Below are 15,688 nucleotides of genomic sequence, written 5' to 3' on the forward strand. Positions count from 1 at the left end.
GAAGAATCAGTCACAGTGTCTAGACACTAGAAAGAGAGGAATCGGTCACAGAGAGAGAGACTCTATCATACCTGGTATCCAAGGATTGGGCCATTGCAGTTGTCCGATTTGCTCCATTTAATAATCAGTTTTTCATTCCTCTCCCGCAGGTATGTAATCACGGGTTTTCTAGGCACTAAGAATGGAAAGAACAGGGCATTGGTCACTGAGGGAGATTGGAATAACATCAGCAGAATTGTAGACAGGAGCGTGCTGATGGTATATCTAGTGTCAGGTACTGATCATTAACACAGAGTTAGGAGTGGACCATAAGGCACAGGAGCAGAATTAGGCCACTCAGCCCATCGAGTCTCCTCCGCCATTCAATCATGGCTGATATTTTTCTCATCCCCATTCTCCAGCCTTTTCCCCATAACCCCTGATCCCCTTATTAATCAAGAATCTATCCATCTCTGTATTAAAGACACTCAGTGGGGGTAAGTGGGTGTTTTTCTGGTTGGCGATCAGTGACTAGTGGTGTGCCTCAGGGATCAGTGTTGGGACCACAATTGTTTACGATTTACATCGATGATTTGGAATTGGGGACCAAGTGTAGTGTGTCAAAATTCACAGATGACACTAAGATGGGAGGCAGAGCAAAGTGTGCAGAGGATACTGAAAGTCTGTAAAGGGATATAGATAATCTAAATGAGTGGGCGAGGGTCTGGCAGATGGAGTACAATGTTAGTAAATGTGAGGTCATCCATTTTGGTCGGAATAACAGCAAAATGGACTATTATTTAAATGGTAAAAATTGCAGCATGCTGCTGTGCAGAGGGACCTGGGTGTCCTTGTGCAGGAATCTCAAGGAGTTGGTTTGCAGGTACAGCAGGTAATTAAGAAGGTAAATGGAATTTTATCCTTCATTGCCAGAGGGATGGAGTTTAAAAACAGTGAGGTTATGTTGCAGCTGTATAAGGTGCTGGTGAGGCCACACCTAGAGTTACTGTGTACAGTTTTGGTCTCCTTACTTGAGAAAGGATATACTGGCACTGGAGGGGGTGCAGAGGAGATTCACTAGGTTGATTCTGGAGTTGAGAGGGTTGGCTTATGAGGAGAGACTGAGTAGACTGGGGCTATACTCCAATATCCTGGCGGGAAGGTTTGCTAAGGCTACTGAGGAGAGTTTAAACTAGAACGGTTGGGGGGTGGGAATCAAAATGAAGTGACTGGGAGCGAGGAGGTTAGCTCACAAACAGAGAGGGATTGTCGACAGTGTGAGAGGGAGGTTAGACAGGTGATGGAGAAGGGGAATGCTCAGACTGAAGGTTTGAGATATGTCTATTTTAACGCTAGGAGTGTTGTAAACAAAGTGGATGAGCTTAGAGTGTGGATCGCTGCTTGGGAATGTGATGTGGTGGCCATTACAGAGACTTGGATGTCTCAGGGACAGGACTGGATACTTCAAGGACCGGGTTTCAGATGTTTCAGGAGGGAAGCAAAAGAGGTGGTGGAGTGGCACTGTTGATCAGGGACAGTGTCACGGCTGTAGAGAAGGGGGATGCCGTGGAGGGATTGTCTACGGAGTCTCTGTGGGTGGAAGTTCGGAACAGGAAGGGGTCGATAACTTTGCTGGGTGTTTTCTATAGGCCGCCCAATAGTGACAGGGAAGTTGAGGTGCAGATAGGGAAACAGATCCTGGAGAGACGTAATAATAACAGAGTTGTCGTGATGGGAGACTTTAATTTCCCAAACATCGATTGGAATATCCCTAGGGTAAGGGGTTTGGATGGGGAGGAGTTTGTTAGGTGTGTTCAGGAAGGTTTCCTGACACAGCACGTGGATAAGCCTACGAGAGGAGAGGCTGTACTTGACCTGGTGCTGGCGAATGAACCAGGACAGGTGTGGGATCTCTCGGTGGGAGAGCATCTCAGGGATGGAGATCATAATTCTATCTCCTTCACAATAGCATTGGAAAGAGATAGGATCAGGCAGGCTAGGAAGGTGTTTGTCTGGAGTAAGGGGAAATATGATGACATCAGGCAGACAATTGGACGAGTAAACTGGAAGGAGGCGTTCTTGGGGAAAAGTACTGAAGGAAGGTGGCAGATATTCAAGGAAAGTTTATCTGGAGCTCTGCGTGACAACGTTCTGATGAGACAAGGAGGTTTTGGTAGGGCACAGGAACCATGGTGCACAAAGGCTGTGGTGAACCTGGTCAGGAGGAAAAGGAAGGTGTACAAAAGGTTCAGGGAACTAGGAGATGTTAAGGATCTTGAGGAGTATAAGGACTGTAGAAAGGAGCTTAAAAGGGAAATTAGGAGAGCCAGAAGGGGTCATGAGAAGGCCTTGGCGGGTAAGATTAAGGAGAATCCCAAGGCCTTCTACAAATACGTGAAGAGTAAAAGGATGAGAAGAGAAGGGATAGGACCTATAAAAGGTGAAGGGGGAAAAGTCTGTGTGGAACCGGAAGAAATGGCTGAGGTGCTTAATGAGTACTTTGCCTCAGTATTCACGGTGGAAAGTGATCTGGGAGATTGTACTACAGGTTTGCGGCAGACTGAAAAGATTGAGTATGTGGATATTAAGAGAGAGGATGTGTTGGAACTTTTAAATTCTATCAGGATAGATAAGTCGCCGGGACCAGATGGGATGTACCCCAGGTTACTGTGGGAGGTGAGGGAAGTGATTGCTGAGCCCCTGGCGATGATCTTTGCGTCATCGATGGAGACGGGAGAGGTTCTGGAGGATTGCGGATGTAGTCCCTATTTTCAAGAAAGGGAACAGGGATAGCCCGGGAAATTACCGACCGGTGAGTCTAACCTCAGTAGTTGGTGAGTTGATGGAGAGGATTCTGAGGGACAAGATTTACGAGCATTTAGAGAAGTTTAGAACGATCAGAAATAGTCAGCACGGCTTTGTCAAGGGCAGGTCGTGCCTTACGAGCCTAGTTGAGTTCTTTGAAAATGTGACTGAACACATTGACGAAGGAAGTGCAGTGGACGTGGTTTACATGGACTTCAGCAAGGCGTTTGATAAGGTCCCCCATGCAAGACTTCTTGAGAAGGTGAGAGGGCATGGTATCCAAGGGGCTTTGGCCTTGTGGATCCAGAACTGGCTTGCCTGCAGAAGGCAGAGAGTGGTTGTGGATGGGTCTTTTTCTGCATGGAGGTCAGTCACCAGTGGAGTGCCCCAGGGATCTGTTCTGGGACCCTTGCTGTTTGTCATTTTCATAAATGACCTGGATGAGGAAGTGGAGGGATGGGTTAGTAAGTTCGCCGATGATACGAAGGTTGGTGGTGTTGTGGGTAGTCTGGAGGGATGTCAGAAGCTGCAGTGGGACATAGATAGGATGCAAGACTGGGCGGAGAAGTGGCAGATGGACTTCAACGCAGATAAATGTGTAGTGGTCCATTTTGGCAGGACCAATGGGATGAAGGAATACAATATCAAGGGTAGGAGTCTTAGCTGTGTTGAAGAGCAGAAGGATATTGGGGTCCGGGTCCACAGGACTCTTAAATCGGCCTCGCAGGTGGAGGATGTGGTCAAGAAGGCGTATGGTGTACTGGCCTTCATTAATCGAGGGATTGAGTTTAGGAGTCGGGAGGTAATGCTGCAACTTTATAAGACCCTTGTCAGACCCCACTTGGAGTACTGTGCGCAGTTCTGGTCGCCTCACAACAGGAAGGATGTGGAAGCTATTGAAAGGGTACAGAGGAGATTTACAAGGATGTTGCCTGGATTGGGAGGCATGCCTTATGAAGATAGGTTGAGTGAGTTAGGCCTTTTCTCCCTGGAGAGACGAAGGATGAGGAGTGACCTGATAGAAATGTATAAGATGATGAGAGGTATAGATCACATGGATTCTCAGAGGCTTTTCCCCAAGGCTAAATGGCTGCCACAAGAGGACACATGTTTAGGGTGCTGGGAAATAGGTACAGAGGAGATGTTAGGGGTAAGGGGTAGGTGGTGAGTGAGTGGAATCGGCTGCCGTCGGTGGTGGTGGAGGCGAACTCACTGGGGTCTTTTAAGAGACTCCTGGATGAGTATATGGGATTTAACGGGATTGAGGGTTCTCAATAAGCCTAGCAGGTAGGGATATGATTGCCACAACTTGTGGGCCGAAGGGCCTGTTTGTGCTGTGGTTTTTCTATGTTCTATACTCATTGGAATTCAGAAGAATGAGGGGAGATCTTATAGAAACATATAAGATTATGAAGGGAATAGATAAGATAGAAGCAGGAAGTTGTTTCCACTGGTGGGTGAAACTAGAACTAGGGGGAATAGCCTCAAAATAAGGGGAAGCAGATTTCGGACCGAGTTGAGGAGGAACTTCTTCACACAAAGGGTTGTGAATCTGTGGAATTCCCTGCCCAGTGAAGCAGTTGAGCCTCATTGAATGGTTTTAAGGCAAGGATAGATACATTTTTGAACAGTAAAGGAATTAAGGGTTACGGTGAGCGGGCGGGTAAGTGGAGCTGAGTCCATGAAAAGATCAACCATGATCTTATTGAATGGGGGAGCAGGATCGAGGGGCCGAATGGCCGACTCCTGCTCCTAGTTCTTATGTTTATGTTTATGACCTGGCCTCCGCAGCCTTCTGAGGCAAAGAGTTCCACAGATTCACCACTCTGGCTGAAGAAATTTCTCCTCATGTTTGTTTTAAAGGAGTTGTGCCCTCTGGTTCTAGTTTTTCCTACTTGTGGAAACATCCTCTCCACATGCACTCTATCCAGGCCTTGCAGTATCCTGTAAGTTTCAATAAGATCCTCCCTCATCCTTCTAAACGCCAACGAGTGCAGATCCAGAATCCTCAATTGTTCCACATACGGCAAGCTCTTCATTCCAGGGATCATTCTTGTGAACCTCCTCTGGACCCTTTCCAAGGCCAGCACATCCTTCCTTAGATATGGGGCCCAAAACTGTTCACAATGCTCCAAATGGGACCTGACCAGAGCCTTATACAGCCTCAGAATTACATCCCTGTTCTTGTATTCTAGCCCTCTCGACATGAATGCTAACATTGCATTTCCCTTCCTAACTGCCGACTGAACCTGAACATTAACCTTAAGAGAATCTTGGATAATGACTCTCAAGTCCCTTTGTGTTTCTGATTTCCTAAGAATTTTCCTATTGCTCCTTCCAAAGTGCAGAACCTCACACTTTTCCCCATTATATTCCATCTGCCAGTTCTTTGCCCACTCTCCTAACCTGTCCAAGTCCTTCTGCAGCCCCCCTGCTTCCTCATTGCTACCTGTCCCTCTACATATCTTTGTATCATCTGCAAACTTAGCAACAGCACCTTCAGTTCCTTCCTCCAAATCATTAGTGTATGTTGTGAAAAGTTGTGGCCCCAGCACTGACCCCTGAGGCACACCACTAATCACCGACTGCCATCCTGAGAAAGAACCCTTAATCCCACTCTCTGCTTCTGCCAGTCAGACAATCCTCTATCCATGGATGATATTGGAATAGTGTAGGTTAAATGGGCTTTAGATTGGTTTCACAGGTCAGTGCAACGTCGAGGGCCGAAGAGCTTGTATTGCACTGTAATGTTCTGTGTTCTTTGCCAGGATCCTAGCATTAACACCATGGGATCTTAACTTGTATAACAATCTCCCATGCAGCATCTTGTCAAAGGCCTTCTGGAAATCGAAATAAATCACTTCCACTGGTTCTCCTTTATCTAACTTCCTTGTTAACTCCTCAAAGAACTCTAACAGATTTGTCAGACACGACCTCCCCTTGATAAAGCCGTGCTGACTCAGTCCTACTTTGTCGTGCATTTCCAAGTACTCTGCAATCTCATCTTTAATAATGGACTCTAAAATCTTACCAATGACTGAAGTCAGGCTAACCGGCCTAATATTTCCCGTCTGCTGCCTCCCACCCTTCTTAAACAGCAGTGTTACATTAGCTACTTTCCAGTACTCTGGGCTCTCCCTGAATCCAGTCATTCCAAAAAGATCACCACCAACGCTCCCACAATTTCCTAAGCTCTCTTTTCGAACCCTGGGGTGTAGATCATCCGGTCCAGATGGTTTATCCACCTTTAGACCTTTCAGTTTCCCCAGAACCTTCTCCTTAGTGATAGCCACTACACTCACCTGTGGAGTTGTGGCATCCCACTGGTGTCTTCCACCGTGAAGACTGATGCAAAGTAACTATTCAGTTCCTCTGCCTTTGCTTTGTTTCCTATTATTCCTTCTCCAGCCTCAGTTTCCAGGATCCAATGACGATTGTTACCTCTCTTAACTTCTGTATATTGAAAAAAACTCTTCCCATCTTCTTTTCTATTACTAGACAGCTTACAGTCATAGTTCATCTTCTCCCCTCTTATTGTTCTTTCAGTTCTCCTCTGCTCACTTTTAAAGGCTTCCCAATCCTCTGGATTCCCACTAATCCTCACCACTTTATATGCTTTCTCTTTCGCTTTTCTGCTGTCCTTGCCCTCCCTTGAGCTCCAGATGCCTTTCTTCTATCTGATTACTGGAAGGTCACCAGCAGTGTGCTGGGACAACAAAACCCATGACAAACCTCCCCTCGGTGTCCTCCTCGAGCTGTCTGCAGCCTTTCACACGGTGACCGCCCCATCCTCCTCTCGCCCAGCTGGCTGGGACAGCTCCTCTCCCCCCCTGCCACCGGATCCATTCTGATCTCTCCAATCAGAGCCAGAGAGTCAGTGCCAATGGGTTCTCTTTTCTCCTTGCCCTCTGTTCCCTCCCTCAGGCTCTATCCTGTACCCCGCTGTTCCCCATCTATACTCTGCCCCTCGCTGACATCATCTCAAAACATAGCGTTAGATTCCCCCTGGACACTGACCACCCCCCACCCCCACCCCCACCCCACTCCCCCAGTCCCTCCTCACACCCAGCCCGTCCCCCACACACAGCCCCTGCCCCACCCCCATCTCACTCCCTGTCCCACCTCCACCCCCACCCTCACCCCCTTTCTCTACACCCTCGCTGTGACTGTACCACTACATTCTGCACTGTCTCCTTTCCTTCTCTATGAATGGTATGCTTTGTCTGTATAGCGCGCAAGAAACAATACTTTTCACTGTTTGTTAATACATGTGACAATAATAAATCAAATCAAATCAAACTTATTTCTACCTCAGAGGCCCTGAGCCACAGAGTCCCAGACAGTCAGTGAGCCCAGACAGGTCCTGACACAGTGCTAGAACAGTTAGCCCGCTCTGTTCTCCCCCATTCCTGGTCAGGTGATAATGAAGGAATGCAGGCACCAATAGGAGGAGACACCACAGGAGGGAGTAATGAAGAACAGCAAAGAACAGTCTTTGGAGATCCCATAGTCAGAGGAACAGCCAGGCATCGGTACCAATAACCCCGAGGGGGGGGTATTATAGGGACAGTCCGAGGGGCAATTTCACCTCCTTCAGCGAGGTGAGGTCATAAAATCGGGAGTGAGCCAACCAGCAGTTATGGTGCCATTTTTGTGCCCATTCCCTTGTACCTAAAAGATGGGAGCAATCTGACACGCCCCCAAAATGGGCAGAATGTCAATCAACACGCTTTTTCACACATCTCAATGTAATTAGCCCGGTTCACTCACAATCGTCCCACCTCTCTCTCTGTAACAACAGGTCCCACAGAGCCAGATCGGGGCTGGAGGGGTGGGTGGGGGGGTGAGGATGGGGGCTGGTATTTGCTAGACTGGATGGGGAGGGTTTAAACTAATATGGCAGGGGAATGGGAATCTGTGCAAGGATTCAAAGTAGAGGGAATTAAGAACAAGAGGCCAGAAAGGAGAATAAAAGAATGTGATAGGCAGAGAAACAAAGAGCCAGAATCAGATAAAGACCAAGTGAAAAATAGTGGAAAAAGAAATATTAAAGGTACACAAAGTTTTGTACTTGAATACTCGGAGCGTACAAAACAAAATGGATGAATTAATTGTGCAGCTAGGTGTAAAGGGGTGGGATGTAGTTGGCATTACGGAGACATGCCTCCAAGGTGACCAAGGATGGGAACCAAACATCGAGGGCTATTCAGTGTTTAGGAGGGACAGACAGAAAGGAAAAGGTGGTGGAGTTACATTGTTGATTAAAGATGAGGTTGATACGATATTGAAGAAAGATATTAGCGTAGATGATGTGGGATCTGTATGGGTCGAGTTGAGAAACAAGAGGCAAAAAATGGGGGTGGTATACAGACCAAACTGTAGTCATAATGTTGGGAAAAGCATCAGACAGGAAATCAGATGCATGAGTTACAGGCACATTTGTGATTATGTGTGACTTTAATCTGCATATAAATTGGGAGAGGCAAATTAATCACAGTCCAATAAAAGAGGAATTTCTGGAGTGTTTCCAGGGTGGATTTCTGGAGCAATGTGTTGACGAACCAACAAGGGAGCAGGCCATCTTGGACTGGGTAGATCCATTGGTGGTTATTTTCCAAAATTCTTTGGACTCTGAAATAGTTCCTACAAATTAGAGGGTAGCTAATGTAAGCCTGCTGTTCAAACAGGGAACTATAGACCAGTGAGCCTGATGTTGGTACTGGAGAAATTGCAGGAGTTCTGAGGATGTGACGATTCTTATGAGGATGTGACTAGTGCGGTAGACAGAGGGGTACTGGTGGATGTGCTGTTTCTAGATTTTCAGAAGGCGTTTGATAAGGTGCCTCACAAAAGATTGCTTCAGAAAGTTAGGGGGCATGGAGTTGGGGGTAAGGTGTTAGCGTGGATAGAGGATTGGCCCTCTAATAGGGGGCAGAGAGTTGGTATCAATGGGTGCTATTCTGATTGGCGGTTGGTGACCAGTGGAGTGCCGCAGGGATCAGTGCTGGGGCCTCAGCTATTTACCATTTATATAGATGATCTGGAGGAGGGGGCTGAGTGTAGGGTGACAAAATTTGCTGATGACACAAAGATGAGTGGAAAAGCAAATTGCGTGGAGGGTGTGGAAAGTCTGCAGAGGGATCTGGATAGGCTGAGCGAGTGGGCGAGGACCTGACAGATGGAGTATAATGTTAGCATGTGTGAGGTTATCCACTTTGGCAGAAATAATAGTAGGGATTATTATTTAAAGGGCGAAAAGCTGCAGCATGCGACGGTGCAGAGGGACCTGGGGGTGCTTGTGCATGAGTCGCAAAAACCCAGTCTGCAGGTGCAGCAGGTGATCAGGAAGGTGAATGGGATGCTGGCCTTTATAGCGAGGGGGATAGAATATAAAAGCAGGGAGGTCTTGCTGCAACTGTACAGGGCACTGGTGAGGCCGTAGCTGGAGTACTGTGTGCAGTTTTGGTCGCCGTACTTGCGCAAGGATATTTTGGCCTTGGAGGGAGTACAGAGAAGGTTCATTAGACTGATACCGGAGATGAGGGGATTGGACTACGAAGAGAGACTAAATAGACTGGGTCTGTACTCGCTGGAGTTTAGAAGGATGAGGGGGGATCTTATAGAGACGTATAAGATTATGAAAGGGATGGATAGGGTAGAGGTAGAGAGTTTCTTCCCGCTTAGAAAGGACAGCAGGACTACAGGGCACAGCCTCAAGATAAGGGTTTAGAACAGAGTTGAGGAAGAACTTCTTCACTCAAAGAGTGGTGAATCTCTGGGATTCTCTGCCCATTGAAGTGGTTGAGGGTACCTCGCTAAATATATTTAAGTCATGGGTAGATAGGTTTTTGACAGACAAGGGAATTAAGGGTTATGGGGAGAAAGCGGGAAAGTGGAACTGATCCACGACAGATCAGCCATGATCTTATTGAATGGCGGGGCAGGCTCGAAGGGCTAGATGGCCTACTCCTGCTCCTATTTCTTATGTTCATTATCAAGGATTTAATAACTCAGTATTTGGGAGGCAGTGGGAGAATCAGACACAGTCAACATGGATTTACACAAGGGAAATCATGCTTGATGAATCTATTGGAATTCTTTGAGGATGTAACTGATAGAGTTGACCAAGGAGAACCAGTGGAGGTGATTTATTTAGACTTTCAGAAAGCTTTCGACAAGGTCTCACATAACAGACTAGTGTATAAAGTTAAAGCACATGGGATTGCTGGTAATGTCTTGAGATGGATAGAAAGCTGGTTAGCAGATATGAAGCAAAGAGTTGGCATAAATGGGTCTTTTTCTGATTGGCAGTCAGTGCCTAGTGGGGTTCCACAGGGATCTGTGCTGGGACCCCAACTGTTCACATTATATATTAATGATTTGGAAGCGGGAACTGAATGTATTATCTCCAAATTTACAGATGATACAGAGTTGGGTGGGAGGGTGAGCTGTGAGAAGGGTGCAGAGATGTTTCAGTGTGATTTGGACAGGCTGAGTGTGAGGGTATCTGCATGGCAGATGCAGTATAATGTGGATAAATGTGAGGTTATCCACTTTGGTAACAATAATAGGAAGACAGATTATTACTGGGATGGGTGTAAATTGAGAGAGGTGGATAGTCAGCGAGACCTTGGAGTCCTCGCGCATCAGTTGCTGAAAGTAAGCGTGCAGGTACAGCAGGCAATAAAGTAGGCAAATAGTATGTTGGCTTTCACAGTGAGAGGATTTGAGTATAGGGATAGGGATGTTTTGCTGCAATTGTACAGGGCCTTGGTGAGGCCACACCTGGAGTATTGTGTACAGTTTTGGTGTCCTTATCTGAGGAAGGATGTCCTTGCTATAGAGGGAGCACAGTGAAGGTTTACCAGGCTGATTCCTGGGATGGCAGGTCTGTCACATGGGGAGGGACTAAATTGGTTAGGATTAGATTCACTGGAGTTTAGAAGAGTGAGAGGGGATCTGATAGAAACTTATAAAATTCTAACAGGGTTAAACAGGGCAGATTCAGAAAGAATGTTCCCAATGGTGGGGGAGTCCAGAACTAGGGGTCAGGGTTTGAGGATAAGGGGTAAACCTTTCAGAACTGAGGTGAGGAGATCATAACTCTGTTGGATGGTTTGAATGATAAGGAGAGGCTGGATAGACTGGGACATTTTTCTCTGATCTTACAGAGGTCTATAAAATAATGAGGGGCACAGATCAGCTAGATAGTCAATATCTTTTCCCAAAGGTAGGGGAGTCTAAAACTAGAGGGCATAGGTTTAAGGTGAGAGGGGAGAGATACAAAAGGGTCCAGAGGGCCAATTTTTTCACACAGAGGGTGGTGAGTGTCTGGAACAAGCTGCCAGAGGCAGTAGTAGAGGTGGGGACAATTTTGTCTTTTAAAAAGCATTTAGACAGTTACATGGGTACAATGGGTATAGAGGGATATGGGCCAAATGTGGGCAATTGGGATTAGCTTAGGGGGTTAAAAAATATGGCATGCTTGCTTTCATCAGCCAGGGTATTGAGTTTAAAAATTGGCAAGTTATGTTGCAGCTTTATAGAACCTTAGTGAGGCCGCACTTGGAATATAGTGTTCAATTCTGGTCACCACACTACCAGAAGGATGTGGAGGTTTTGGAGGGGATACAGAAAAGATTTACCAGGATGTTGCCTGGTATGGAGGGTATTAGCTATGAGGAGAGGTTGGAGAAACTTGGTTTGTTCTCACTGGAGTGACGGGGGTTGACGGGAGACCTGATAGAAGTCTATAAGATTATGAGGGGCACGGACAGAGTGGATAGTCAGAAGCTTTTTCCCAGGGTGGAAGAGTCAATTACTGGGGCACAGGTTTAAGGTGTGAGGGGCAAGGTTTAAAGGAGATGTACAAGGCAGATTTTTTACACAGAGGGTGGTGGGTGCCTGGAACTCGCTGCCGGAGGAGGGAGTGGAAACAGATACGGTAGTGAGTTTTAAGGAGCATCTTGACAAATCCATGAATAGGATGGGAATAGAGGGATATGGTCCCCGGAAGGGTAGGGGGTTTAGTTCAGTCAGGTAGCATGGTCGGTGCAGGCTTGGAGGGCCGAAGGGCCTGTTCCTGTGCTGGAATTTTCTCTGTTCTTTGTTCAGAGGGATCTTGGTGTGTATTTACACCGGTCCCTTCGGGTTACAGGACAGCTGGAGAAAGTGGTTAAGAAGGCACATGGGGAACTTGACTTTATTAGCCGAGACATTGAGTTTAAGAACAAGGAGGTGATGCTGGAACTGTATAAAATGTTGGTTAGACCATGGCTGGAGTGTTGGGTGCAGTCCTGGAATCCATTAGGAGGGAGGCGATTGCATTGGAAAAGGAGTGGAGGGGATTTTCCAGGAGAGTTTTAGTTATGAAGAGAGATTGAATTTTCTTTAGCAGAGCAGACTGAGGGGAGACTCGATTGAGATGTTTCAAATTATGAGGGACAAAGATAGAGTAGGCAAGGAAGGAACTTTTCCTTTTGGTGGAGGGATCGATAACTAAGGAGTATAGATTTAAGGTAAGGAGCAAGCGGTTTAGAGGGATGTGAGGAAATCCTTTTTCACCCAAAGGGTAGTGGGAATCTGGAACTCTCTGTCTGACAGGTTGGTGCATGCAGAGATCTCATAATGTTAAGTAGTATTTAGATATGTACTTGTGATGTAAAGGCATACAAGGCTGTGGACCCAGTGCAAGGTCATCATCTTGCCTGCCTGAGACTCATAAAATCAGGGTTTGGGGCAGCAGGGTTCCCGAGAGCCTTCACCCCCGACCCTCCAATCAATCCCCCACCCCCCACCCTCCCCAACACCCCCTGAACCCCCGAAACCCCCCACCCCTCAAAACCACCCCATCCCTCCCCAAACCCCCCCCAAAAACACCCCCAACCCTCCCCCAAACCCTCCCCTCAAACCCCCCAAACCCTTCCTCAAACACCCCCAAAACCACCCCCCACCCTCCCCAACACCCCTTGAATCCCCAAAACCCCCCACCCCTCAAAACCACCCCCCAACCCTCCCCTCAAATTTCCACAAACCCCCCAAAACCACCCCCTAACCCTCCCCTCAAACCCCCCCAAAACAACCCTCCCCAACACCCCCTGAATCCCCCAATAACCCCCATCCCCCAACCCTCCTCCAAATACCCCCAACCCTACCCCCAAACCCCACCAAAATAACCTGCCCCAACCCTCCCACCTAACCCTCCCAAACACCCCCACCCCACCCACCAAAACCCCCTCAACCCTCACCCCAAACCCCCCAAAACCACCCTCACCAATCCTGCCCCAACACGCTCCTGAACCACCCCCAAACCCCCTCACCTCCCCCCCAATCCCCTCCAACACTCCCCTGAACACCACCACCTCCCCATCCCCCCCCCGCCCCAAATCTGCAACATCATTCCCTGCATACAGAGACTGTTCCCCACCTCCCTGAGTGGTGCTGATGCTGTCGGTGTAAATCCGGTTCTTGTCTGTCTGTCTGTATTGTGAGAAGCTGTGAAATGATTGGGTTCGTACGTAAAGCGCATTGAGGTTGATTTGATATTCAGCAAAGGGGTGAAGGTCAGAGCAGTTCCAGGACTGTGGGGAAAAGGTGCTGTACGTCTGAGGCTCAGACTCACTCCATGTCCTTTTGGAGTTTTTGCAGTGACCCGCATGGTACTTGTGGAGGGAACACTCCAGCTGCAGTTCGGATGGTTTTCTGCCGCTCGAGGGTCCAGTGTAACTTCCCCAAACTCGGATACTCTCCGCTGATACCGACTTGTTCACAAGGAAAAACTCCATCCGCCCTGAAATCGACAAATTCACACAAAACACACACAAACTCAGCACAGCGCACACTGGGGGTACCCTTTACACCCACAGCCCACCCCCACCCCACAGCACAGACCCACCCCGCAGCACAGACCCACCCCACAGCACACCCCCACCCCACAGCACAGACCCACCCCACAGCACAGACCCACCCCACAGCACAGACCCACCCCGCAGCCCACCCCCACCCTGCAGCACAGACCCACCCCACAGCACAGACCCACCCCACAGCCCACCCCCACCCCACAGCACAGACCCACCCCACAGCCCACCCCCACCCCACAGCACAGACCCACCCCACAGCACAGACCCACCCCACAGCACAGACCCACCCCACAGCCCACCCCCACCCCACAGCACAGACCCACCCTGCAGCACAGACCCACCCCACAGCACAGACCCACCCCACAGCACAGACCCACCCCACAGCACAGACCCACCCCACAGCACAGACCCACCCCACAGCACAGACCCACCCCACAGCCCACCCCCACCCCACAGCACAGACCCACCCCACAGCACAGACCCACCCTGCAGCACACCCCCACCCCGCCCACCCATACTTACCCACACATTCGTATTCCGGCTGTCTATAACCTCCGTAGTGAGACTGCTGGCAGGCCACTTCCTGATTGTTCCGGAAGTTTAACGGCTCAAACCCATCTTCACATCTAAGCCAACAATATCCGTTGGGAGGTTGTTGTGGAATCCGTCTCACATGCGAACCTGAATGCCAGTTACCGGAATCCCCTAGGAATAATTGTCAGAAAACATCAAACTTCAAACAGGAGCGGGAATTCTCAGTGAGAGTGTAACAGGAGTGGGAATTCTCAGTGAGAGTGTAAAAGGAGCGGGAATTCTCAGTGAGAGTGTAACAGGAGCGGGAATTCTCAGTGAGACTGTAACAGGAGCGGGAATTCTCAGTGAGACTGTAACAGGAGTGGGAATTCTCAGTGAGAGTGTAACAGGAGCGGGAATTCTCAGTGAGACTGTAACAGGAGCGGGAATTCTCAGTGAGACTGTAACAGGAGTGGGAATTCTCAGTGAGACTGTAACAGGAGCGGGAATTCTCAGTGAGAGTGTAACAGGAGTGGGAATTCTCAGTGAGAGTGTAACAGGAGCGGGAATTCTCAGTGAGAGTGTAACAGGAACGGGAATTCTCAGTGAGACTGTAACAGGAGTGGGAATTCTCAGTGAGAGTGTAACAGGAGTGGGAATTCTCAGTGAGAGTGTAAAAGGAGCGGGAATTCTCAGTGAGAGTGTAACAGGAGCGGGAATTCTCAGTGAGACTGTAACAGGAGCGGGAATTCTCAGTGAGACTGTAACAGGAGTGGGAATTCTCAGTGAGAGTGTAACAGGAGCGGGAATTCTCAGTGAGACTGTAACAGGAGCGGGAATTCTCAGTGAGACTGTAACAGGAGTGGGAATTCTCAGTGAGACTGTAACAGGAGCGGGAATTCTCAGTGAGAGTGTAACAGGAGTGGGAATTCTCAGTGAGAGTGTAACAGGAGCGGGAATTCTCAGTGAGAGTGTAACAGGAACGGGAATTCTCAGTGAGAGTGTAACAGGAGCGGGAATTCTCAGTGAGAGTGTAACAGGAGCGGGAATTCTCAGTGAGAGTGTAACAGGAGCGGGAATTCTCAGTGAGAGTGTAACAGGAGCGGGAATTCTCAGTGAGAGTGTAACAGGAGTGGGAATACTCAGTGAGACTGTAACAGGAGCGGGAATTCTCAGTGAGAGTGTAACAGGAGTGGGAATTCTCAGTGAGAGTGTAACAGGAGGGGGAATTCTCAGTGAGACTGTAACAGGAGCGGGAATTCTCAGTGAGAGTGTAACAGGAGTGGGAATTCTCAGTGAGAGTGTAACAGGAGCGGGAATTCTCAGTGAGAGTGTAACAGGAGCGGGAATTCTCAGTGAGAGTGTAACAGGAGCGGGAATTCTCAGTGAGAGTGTAACAGGAGCGGGAATTCTCAGTGAGAGTGTAACAGGAGCGGGAATTCTCAGTGAGAGTGTAACAGGAGTGGGAATACTCAGTGAGACTGTAACAGGAGCGGGAATTCTCAGTGAGAGTGTAACAGGAGCGGGAATTC

The 15,688-nt window shown here is 48.4% G+C and overlaps 1 protein-coding gene across 1 annotated transcript in view; it reads right to left on the reverse strand.

Moving 5' to 3' along the window:
- Nucleotides 1-14,420, reverse strand: part of ptprma (protein tyrosine phosphatase receptor type Ma) — a 38,864-nt gene extending 24,444 nt beyond the window's left edge. Inside the window, exons 1-3 of the mRNA XM_080183017.1 lie at nt 14,166-14,420; nt 13,211-13,573; nt 72-175 (exon numbers count right to left, since the gene is read on the reverse strand). Coding sequence (XP_080039143.1) covers nt 72-175; nt 13,211-13,568 — 462 coding nt within the window. The 5' untranslated portion in view covers nt 13,569-13,573; nt 14,166-14,420. The remainder of the gene's footprint in view (nt 1-71; nt 176-13,210; nt 13,574-14,165) is intronic.
- Nucleotides 14,421-15,688: the final 1,268 nt, after the last annotated feature.

Source organism: Carcharhinus amblyrhynchos, unplaced genomic scaffold, assembly GCF_965287045.1.
Source record: "Carcharhinus amblyrhynchos unplaced genomic scaffold, sCarAmb.v2.hapA chromosome_117, whole genome shotgun sequence".
In the NCBI taxonomy this organism is placed as follows: Eukaryota; Metazoa; Chordata; class Chondrichthyes; order Carcharhiniformes; family Carcharhinidae; genus Carcharhinus; species Carcharhinus amblyrhynchos.